General features: G+C 39.7%; 1 protein-coding gene across 1 annotated transcript in view; it reads left to right on the top strand.

Annotated features, from left to right (window-relative positions):
* The window catches only part of RTF1 (RTF1 homolog, Paf1/RNA polymerase II complex component), a 49,972-nt gene that overhangs the window by 19,058 nt on the left and 20,300 nt on the right, over nt 1-10,614 (top strand). Inside the window, exons 3-4 of the mRNA XM_007111710.4 lie at nt 5,507-5,654; nt 7,257-7,461. Of these exons, the coding sequence (XP_007111772.1) occupies nt 5,507-5,654; nt 7,257-7,461 (353 nt within the window). The remainder of the gene's footprint in view (nt 1-5,506; nt 5,655-7,256; nt 7,462-10,614) is intronic.

Below are 10,614 nucleotides of genomic sequence, written 5' to 3'. Positions count from 1 at the left end.
GGCCATGGCTCACGGGCCCAGCCGCTCCGCGGCATGTGGGATCCTCCCATACCAGGGCGCGAACCCGGTTCCCCTGCATCGGCAGGTGGACGCGCAACCACTGCGCCACCAGGGAGGCCCCCCTCATTGTTCTTTAGGCTGACATTTGCATATACTCTTCAACTTTGCTGACCCTTTTCTATCTTCAGTATCTTCACAGGGAAAAAATACCTAAATCACGAACCATGCCCTCTCCGCACACCTGTTTGTTGGCCACTGTTAAGATCTAGAATAATGACTACCGAATCCTTTCGACAAACACTTCAATTTAGTGTAACACTCAGTTCATATAGAATCCTACAACTTTCAAACTTCAAGGGGTCGTAGAGATCATTTAGATTCCCTTATTTCAGATAAGAAAACAGGCTCCCAGAAGTTCTGGTTTCCTTTTTCCATCATAAAATAGTACCCTTCATTTATATAGAACTTCATGGTTTCTAATGTGCTCTTAGCGTCTTTTTATTCTGTCTCCTTTGAGTGTCACACTACCCTGATAGGTGGTCAAGGTGGTATTATTATTCCTACTTTACAGATAAGGAAACAGTCTCAGGTTGAGGGCTTGGGCCTTTATTCCAGTTCTTTTAACCTCTAGTCCCATAGTTTATCACTAGCCCAGCTGTTCTTCTTGAACCCTACTTACCTCAAAGTATTTCATTTCACTGTAAATTCGTTTCAGGAGTAACTGGGCTGCAATGGTTTCTACTCTGGGTCCTGAGACCTAGAATATGATCTTCCTTGTCCATTAGAGATAACCTCTCTGAAATGTTGAAGTTTCTTTGCTTTTCTGCCTCCAGGATAAAAGTACTCAGCATGTCAATGGCACCCAAGTCCAAGGCAACCACTCCCCACCCCATGTTCCTTCCTGTCTTTCAGCTGAATTCCAGGAAGGTCAGCTGCTTCCCAGAGTAGGGATCTGCTTATAACAACCCCTACACTCTCAGTCTGGCACAGGGTTATGTAGTACTTTCTAACCCTCCTTGTATCATTAGATAATTGCCGCCCGTTAGAGTATCAGTTACAGCAGTGAGAGTCAAAGTGCTAATCTCTTTTAATTTATTAGTTAAGAAGACATCTTCCTTCTAGTCAGTTTTAGGTTTTCATCACTGCATTATACGTAATACTTTCCTGGTGTCTTGTGTGAGCCTGCATGCATGTAGAATGCTTGGGAAAAGCAGGGTGTCAGTGTGTATTAGAGTCCTGACTGACAGTGGACCCTTTCCCTTTCCCAGATTGTTTTTAAGCAGCTCTCCTTGGGGGATGCTCTGGCCTCTGTACTCAGATGCAGATCAGCAGGCACTCATTTTCTGATTCTTGCCTTCTGTGTGGTACATTTTAGAGCACTTTTAAGGTCACAACAGAGCTTGCCTTTCAGTGAAGCCATAGTTCCCAAAACAAATTAAGAAAAGCCAGGTCTTTTACTTTTACTTTCTGATGGATGGGGAAAGCCTGAGAGCATCTCTTTAATCCTGTACTGTACTCTTTAGACTCCATTTACTACCACACTCTGGCAATGAAAGAATGTTTTCCTTCTGTCTTGGAGTCAACAGAATAAGGCTTTTGCAGGAATAGGTGAGCAATCTCTGGGCTAATGGCTGGGTTAAGATATTTCTATGTCAGTTTTGCCTACCACAAGTCTTGACCATCTCCTTTATGGTTTATTAGATTCTGTGATCTTGAGAGAAGAGGTACTGGGCAAATATTTAAAATATGTGCTCAGACCAAAAAAACACTCAGGAGCCTCTGGTTTAAAGGAGTAAATGTAAAATATTACAAATACGATCTACTCTGCAGGAAAAAAAATCTTTTGGGAAATTATCAGTGCCCATTTGAGTCTCTTTCTCTATATTAAATAGGAGTAATGAGACTGGTCCCCATATTTTAAGTGATTATTTTATTTCCCTAAAACCCTGTCATATATAGTGAGTTTGGTTGTTTGCCATTGGCATGACAGACTCTATTGAGTGAGCCTCATGGGAGGTGAGGCATCTTTGTCATCTCATTTCTTTTGAAAATTGTGTTGGAAGGAAAAAGACCAAGGTTCCCTTCCCACACTCAGGTTCAGCCAGGCAAGCCCTTGTTAAATTGAAACATTTTATTTCTTCTATTTTAACTCTTATCTTTTCTCTTTCCCCTCCAGGGGATAAGCATCATAGGCTATAGATGACAGTTGCTAAGCTTAGGCAATGGCAGATTGCAGCAGATAGACAGTGGAAGGATAAGGAAACCAGATAGCTTTCTAGCACCTCCTGAATTGGATTCACCTGTGTGACTTCACATTTAAGCCTTTTTTTTACTCTCATACACAATCCCCCTTTTCCCCCCACCCTGGAAGTTCAGAATTTGACTCTGTTGCAGGTGAGAAATCCAAATCTGTAGGTGAAAATAGATCTATCCACTCTAACACACATGTGACCCTGGTAGCTCACCCGTTATGCTCTCAGCCTTTTCATATTCCCATTGGGTAGAAGTACAAAGGGACTTCTTTGTACAAAGAAGGGATTTCTGTACAAAGAAGTACAAAAAGATACCCTGTTTAGAAGAGATGGGTCATGCTCATTTTCATAGCCAACCAATAAATATTGACTATTATGTGCATAGTTGTGCTATTTCCTGTAAACAAAGCCAATGCAAAAGGTGTTTTATACATTATTGCCTCTAGTAATACCTGTATTCTCAGCATAGGAAGATGATATATTTTAGCTCAGTAAACTATGAAACTGAACACTTTGGCCTCTTTTGGATTCTTTGAAACTGACCTAAAAAGTATCTTCCTTGAATGATTAAGATTTCAAATGGTTGAAAAATAGCTTTTAGAAGAGAAGCATTAGGATTTCTTTCTAAATAGTGATCTAAGTGTTGAATTGTTAAAAGTTTGAGAAGTAAATTCACTTACAAAGAGAAGTTGCTGTTAATGTATATCACTTAATACATAAGTGGTATATTACTTAATATATCGTTTATTCACTTAATATATCATTCTAGAACATGGAGCTGTTTTATTTTCACTTGTCCCTTCTTCCTAGCTCCTGAGTACAAAAATAAAGTGGCAATTAAAATAACTAAGAGTAAATTAAAATAAAAAATCAGAAGACTAAAATAGTGCCCTTTCACAATATTTTATCAAGGTAAATTAACAGACTGTAGTTCTTAAAAATAGTTCATCTGGAACATTTCTAAGGTGGAAACCTCATCAGAACTATCGCTCTACCCCACACCCCAAAAAAAAACTCCAAAATAAATTTACTTCTGATCTTGGCTATTGTGAGGTAGGAGTAGATTTATGATCACATTATAATATGATCACATTATAGAAGGAGCAAAGACTTGGTGCTTTTGTTAAATATTAGATGTAGAATTTTTACGTTAATACCAGATTTATAATTCAATCTGTGATGATGGAAAGATGAATATTATTTTGATTTTTTATCCTCCCCCTCCTTGGTTGGTTGGTTTATTTAGTATTGTCTCAGTTTTTTTTTTTTTTTTTTTTTACAATTTCCAGGGGGTTTTTTTAATAGTTATTGAAAAATAGTTGATTTACAATGTTGTGTTAGTTTCAGGAGTACAGCAAAGTGATTCAGTGTTTTTATATATACTTTTTAAAAATTTTAATTTAATTTTTTATTTTTTTAATTTTATTTATTTATTTATTTATTTTGTGGTATGCGGGCCTCCCCCTGCTGCGGCCTCTTCCGTTGCGGAGCACAGGCTCCGGACGCGCAGGCTCAGCGGCCATGGCCCACGGGCCCAGCCGCTCTGCGGCACGTGGGATCCTCCCAGACCGGGGCGCGAACCCGGTTCCCCTGCATCGGCAGGCGGACGCGCAACCACTGCGCCACCAGGGAAGCCCTAATTTTTTATTTTTAAAAATAAATTTATTTATTCATTTATGGCTGCATTGGGTCTTCGTTGCTGGGCGGGCTTTCTCTAGTTGCAGCGAGAGGGGGCTCCTCTTCGTTGCGGTGCGCGGGCTTCTCATTGCGGTGGCTTCTCTTTGTTGCGGAGCACAGGCTCTAGGCCTGCGGGCTTCAGTAGTTGTGGCACGTGGGCTTAGTAGTTGCGTCTCACGGGCTCTAGAGCACAAGCTCAGCAGTTGTGGTGCATGGGCCTAGTTGCTCCGCAGCATGTGGGAATCTTCCCGGACCAGGGCTCAAACCCATGTCCCCTGCATTGGCAGGCAGATTCTTAACCACTGCACCACCAGGGAAGTCCTGAATTTTACTTTATTTTATTTTATATATATATTCTTTTTTAAATTCTTTTCCATTAAAGGTTATTATTGAGTATAGTTCCCTGTGCTATACAGTAGGCACTTGCTGGTTATGAATATTATTTTTAGAGTACATAAAATAAAGTTTCTAAGTAAAGTATTTTTTACCTAAAATCATTCTCCTAAACTGACAAGTTAAAATATCAGAGGAGGTATGGTTTAATGTAACTAAATAGTCTCTGTGAATTAAAAAAATGATTTTATGGTCTTTCAGACTTAAAGTGCTTGGTGAAGATGATTTTTTTGGCCTTGGAGTGATCAACTGTGTATTGCCTGCCTGTTATTTTGATAATACAAGTTGCAGGTTCCTTATATTTAGATGTATGGGATCTCCTATTGAAGATCCAATGTAAACATTATGTTGTAGTGTAATATATGCAGATTTAAAAATATATATACACATATATATATATATATATATTTTTTTTTTTTGTGGTATGCGGGCCTCCCTCTGTTGTGACCTCTCCCGTTGCGGAGCACAGGCTCCGGACGCGCAGGCTCAGCGGCCATGGCTCACGGGCCCAGCCGCTCCGCGGCATGCGCGAACCCGGTTCCCCTGCATCGGCAGGCGGACACGCAACCACTGTGCCACCAGGGAAGCCCACATATATATATTTTTTAATGATCTATTATACTTTCTAACTCCTTGGAGTTGGTACCAGTGATACTACCATCCATGCCAAAGAGTGGCCTTCATCATTTTCTCCCTGTGTTTTCTGAAGTTTTCTCATGCTAAAAAGCTTTATTCCCTGCTTTCCTGGGACCCACTCCAGAACTCAACCATGCACTGTGCACTGAAACCCAGACATACCAATCTGTAGCAGTTGCTGACCTCTCTGCCACAGGAAACATTAGAAGCTGTTTCCTGTACCAACTGAGTTTTAGTTTACTCAGTTGACTTGCCATTAAGTTGATATATTTGCTTTTCTATTGATAAAAAGTATACTAATTAAATTTTATGTTTATTATATCAGTTATCTACTGACATTAAGAAATTAAAAACCAGAGGTTATGAAGTTTTAACAAAGGTTTCAAGAATCAATATCTTTCATCTTATAAAGTGTATTTGTTTCGGATCCAAAGCAGTGGAGACTTGTAATCATTTTGATGAATGTCAGAGACTCTTAACTCTTGAAACTTACAGCTTTTCTCAATAAAATCCCTGGTTCAATTTTCCTTTTTCTTTTTTCCTTGTAGTGGACTTTTGGGAGCAATAAAAATAAGAAGAAAGGAAAAGCCAGAAAAATAGAGAAGAAAGGAACCATGAAGAAACAGGCCAATAAAACTGCTTCCTCAGGCAGTTCGGACAAAGACAGTTCAGCTGAGAGCTCAGCCCCTGAGGAAGGTGAGTCAAGTGGTGCAGACTTGGGAGTGAACTCTTATTTAGTAGAAGCTGCAGTCAGAAATGGAGGGAAAAGGTGCCTGCATTACAATTACAGCATGGCCTCTGCCTTTATTGCAGGGGTCTCTAATCTTTTCAGTGGTCATGGTCTGTTCAGAATCTGAAAGAAGCAAGAAAAATACATGCATTCCAAAGCGTTAGTGAGGCCCTTGAAACCCATCCAGGAAACCCATGAGGATTCCCTGCGATAGAGTCTCCATTTACCTTAACTTGAGTGCCTTCTCTTTCCTTTTTCTTGGTTATTCATAGGGGGAAAATCCTTGAACCAGATACAAAACTCAGTGAAAAATGTTGTTTTGAAATGAGAATTTTTGCTAACACTAGTTTGAAAGTGAACTTGGGCTTCCCTGGTGGCGCAGTGGTTGAGAGTCCGCCTGCCGATGCAGGGGACACGGGTGCGTGCCCCAATCCGGGAAGATCCCACATACCGCGGAGCGGCTAGGCCCGTGAGCCATGGCCGCTGAGCCTGCACATCCAGAGCCTGTGCTCCTCAATGGGAGAGGCCACAACAGTGAGAGGCCCGTGTACCGCAAAAAAAAAAAAAAAAAAAGTGAACTTGTTCCAGGACTAAAATGGTAAACTTTATCTTTGTTTTGAGTAATAATGTTTATATACAAACTGGCTTGTACAGAATTGGCCTAACCTGCTTTTTAAGCACATGCCTGTGAATGTTAGCTCAAATTGAGTCAAGCACAAAATTGCTAGTTTAACTTAATAAATACTCAGTTACAATACGTAATGCTTTTTTCCATCACCCTTTGTCCTACCAAGATCCAATATCATTAGGAATTCACTAATCAATTTAATGACTTATTAAAACATTGATTTTTTTAAAATGCCAACTAATAAATGTAGAAGAAAGTATAGTTAGACAATCACCATTTTCAACCATCATAGTAATAATTGATTTACTGAAGTGTTATCGATGAGTGTTAAAACCACTGGATGATAGTTTGTTGAGGAACAAGATGTTTACACAATCTCAAAGCATCTCCCTATACTTACTATGAAAATTAAATATGGACTATATGTCAGATAATGCTGTTTCTTAAATGTTAAATTTCCTGAGTTTGATCATTGTATACTTGGTTATATAAGAGACTGTCCTTTTTACAAGAAGTATTTAGGGGTGAAAGGTCACAATCTCTGCAGCTTACTCTCAGTTCAGCAAAATAAATGACAAAAACGTATAAATTGTTTTATGTATGTAGACAGAAAGTGAATTGGCGATGTTAACAATGGGTGAACCTAAGTAACAGATGTATGGGAGTTGAATTATTCTTGCAACTTTTTTCTGTAGGTCTGTAATTTTTTCAAAATATAAAAGTCAAATTAAAAAGATCATGCTGGTTTCTTAATTCAGCCTAAGTTTCTGTAACCTGTGTTTGCATTTGCCAAAGGCAGACCAAGGGTTTTCCCAAGGGAGGTGAGATGACCATGTTCCACTTCACCTAGAAGAGCCAAGGGGTAATGATTACTGTGGGGCCACCTGTGGCTCTGTCTTCTGCAGCATCACCTAATCTTGTGTTTGGTGCTTTGTTGCAGGTGAAGTGTCAGATTCTGACAGCAACAGCTCCTCCTCCAGTTCAGATTCAGACTCTTCCTCAGAAGATGAGGAATTCCATGATGGCTATGGAGAAGACCTCATGGGAGATGAGGAAGACAGGGCCCGTCTGGAACAGATGACAGAAAAGGAGAGAGAGCAAGAACTGTTCAACCGCATAGAGAAGAGGGAGGTGTTAAAAAAAAGGTAAAGTGGTAGTTCCTTAATGATAAAATAAAATAATAAAGTAATTTCCCAAAGTTCAGATTTGGAGCCCTGTCTTCACAGGATTCAAGACTTGAAATTTCTCCTCATTATTTATGAGTTAGGAATCTGACTATCCTCCCAGCATGCTTTTTGTATTTTTTTTAAACTCAAATGTTAAATTGCTTTTTTGGGGGGTGGGGGCGGGTACGCGGGCCTGTCACTGCTGTGGCCTCTCCCGTTGCGGAGCACAGTCTCCGGACATTCAGGCTCAGCGGCCATGGCTCACGGGCCTAGCCGCTCCGCAGCACGTGGGATCTTCCCGGACCGGGGCACAAAACCCGTGTCCCCTGCATTGGCAGGCGGACTCTCAAGCACTGTGCCACCACGGAAGCCCTTAAATTGCTTTTTGATATACAAAGCTGCTTCAGTATTTTGGATTACTTTTGCCATATTTAAATGGCAGAAGTTTTTCCTTATCTCCTAACAGAATTTCAAGGTGAAAATAAACTTGACTTTGTCTCAGGAGATAAAATAGTCCTCACAATTTGGATCCTTCCCTACCTACCTAATATTGAGAAATAAACAGAAGCATTTTCCTTGGCAGCAGTTAGTCCCATTTCGTCTGGGAGCCTGTCTGTCCCTTCTGGAGACCATATTAAGTCTGGTGAGTTATTCTAGACAAGAATGTTTGGCTTTCATCAGCAGCAAGTAATAGACATTTGTTTTGAGTGTGAATGCTTCCACGGTTACCTGTATTGGAACAAACAGGACTTAAGAAACTACCACAGTTACCAGATGGTTAAGAATGACTTCTGAAATCTGTATTTCTGAATTGTGGAGAGCATAACAAGAGGTTCTCATATAAGGCCAATAGGGCCCTATGATAAAATCACAAAGTAGCTCAAGAGTAGTGGGTGGCTGATCTTAAACTTGAGTTTTTTATTTTTCACCTTATATGAATGAGGCAGTTGACTGACTGATTCTGTGACTTTTTTAGTGATTGGAAGAATGTTTACAGTGATAATTAAGACAGAAGTTCAGAGCCATTCACAGAAAATGGAGATTTTTGTAGCTCATTTGTTTAGCTGCAAGGCAGTACAATATGGTAACTCAGAAACTTTCTCCATCTTTTTAATGTAAACACCATTAGCATCCTGTTTTATAGCCAGCAACACCAGTAGTGAGGTATCATTTTTGGTTGTTAGATTCTTCACCTATTCTAGAGCTTCCTCTTTTTTTATTTAAATTTTTTTTTTTTTTTTTTTTAATGGTAAGTGCAGGCAGCATAAAGGTAGCTTGGTTGTGCAAAGAGCACTGACATTTTCCATCAGAAAGTCTAGGCTTGGGACTTCCCTGGTGGTCCAGCGGTTAAGGATCTGCCTTCCAATGCAGGGGATGCGGGTTCGATCCCTGGTCAGGGAACTAAGATCCCACGTGCCACAGGGCAACTAAGCCTGCGTACTCTAGGGCCTGCACACTGCAGCTAGAGAGCCCGCTGCCACAGCTACTGAGCCCGTGTGCTCTGGAGCCCGTGCGCCACAAGGAAACATCCCACATGCCACAACGAAGATCCCGTGTGCTGCAACTAAGACCCAATGCAGCCAAATAAATAAATATTTTTTTTTTAAAAAGAAGAAGAAAGAAAATCTAGGCTCAAATCAGACTCACTGGCCAGGTTATCTGAATTAGTCACTTACCCTCCTCCTGCCTCAGCTTCCTTGTTGGGGATTGTTGTAAGTCCTCAGTGAGATAATACGTATAAGAACATAATGTAAATATAAGCTGTTAACTTTTTAAAAATTGAAGTATAGTTGATGTCCAATATTATATAAGTTACAGATGCATAATTTAGTGATTCACAGTTTTTAAAGGTTATACTCCACTTATAGTTATAAAATATTGGCTACATTCCCTGTGTCGTACAATATATCCTTTAGCTTATTTTATACATAATAGTTTGTACCTCCTAATCCCCTACCCCTATATTACCCCTCCCTGCTTCCCTCTCCCCACTGGTAAGCACTTGTTTGTTCTCTATATCTATGAATCTGTTTCTTTTTTGTTATATTCACTAGTTTGTTGTATTTTTTAGATTTCACATATAAGTGATAGCATACAGTGTTTTTCTTTCTGTGTCTGACTTACTTCACTTAGCATAATCTCCTCCGAGTTCATCTATGTTGTTATAAATGGCAAAGTTTCATTCTTCTTTATGACTGAGTAGTATTCTTTTGTGTGTATATACACCACATCTTCTTTATCCATTCATTCCATATTTTGGCAATTGTAAATAATACTGCTATGAACATGGCAGTGTATGTATCTTTTCGAATTAGCATTTTTATGTTTTTCAGGTATATACCCAGGAGTGGAATTTCTGGGTCATATGGTAGTTCTATTTTTAGGTTTTTCTTTTTTTAAAAGTATTTTTAAAAATATTTATTATTATTTTTTGGTTTCTTTTTTTTTCAACATCTTTATTGGACTATAATTGCTTTACAGTGGTATGTTAGTTTCTGCTTTATAACAAATTGAATCAGCTATACATATACATATGTCCCCATATCTCTTCCCTCTTGCGTCTCCCTCCCTCCCACCCCTCTAGGTGGTCACAAAGCACTGAGCTGATTTCCCTTCCCTGTGCTATACAGCTGCTTCCCACTAGCTCTCTGTTTTACGTTTAGTAGTGTATATATGTCCATGCCACTCTCTCACTTCATCCCAGCTTACCCTTCCCCCTCCGCATATCCTCAAGTCCATTCTCTAGTAGGTCTGCATCTTTATTCCCGTCTTGCCCCCAGGTTCTTCATGACCATTTTTTTTTTTTAGATTCCATATATATGTGTTAGCATACGGTATTTGTTTTTCTCTTTCTGACTTACTTCACTCTGTATGACAGTCTCTAGGTCCATCCACCTCACTACAAATAACCCAGTTTCGTTCCTTTTTATGGCTGTGTAATATTCCATTGTATATGTGCGCCACATCTTCTTTATCCATTCATCTGTTGATGGACACTTAGGTTGCTTCCATGTCCTGGCTATTGTAAATAGAGCTGCAATGAACATTTTGGTACATGACTCTTTTTGAATTATGGTTTTCTCAGGGTATATGCCCAGTAGTGGGATTGCTGGGTCGTATGGTAGTTCTATT

This window comes from Physeter macrocephalus, chromosome 11 (genome assembly GCF_002837175.3).
Source record: "Physeter macrocephalus isolate SW-GA chromosome 11, ASM283717v5, whole genome shotgun sequence".
Taxonomy (NCBI): Eukaryota; Metazoa; Chordata; class Mammalia; order Artiodactyla; family Physeteridae; genus Physeter; species Physeter macrocephalus.
Note: the sequence above shows the minus strand (reverse complement) of the source record. Positions and strands in the feature narration are given on the sequence as shown.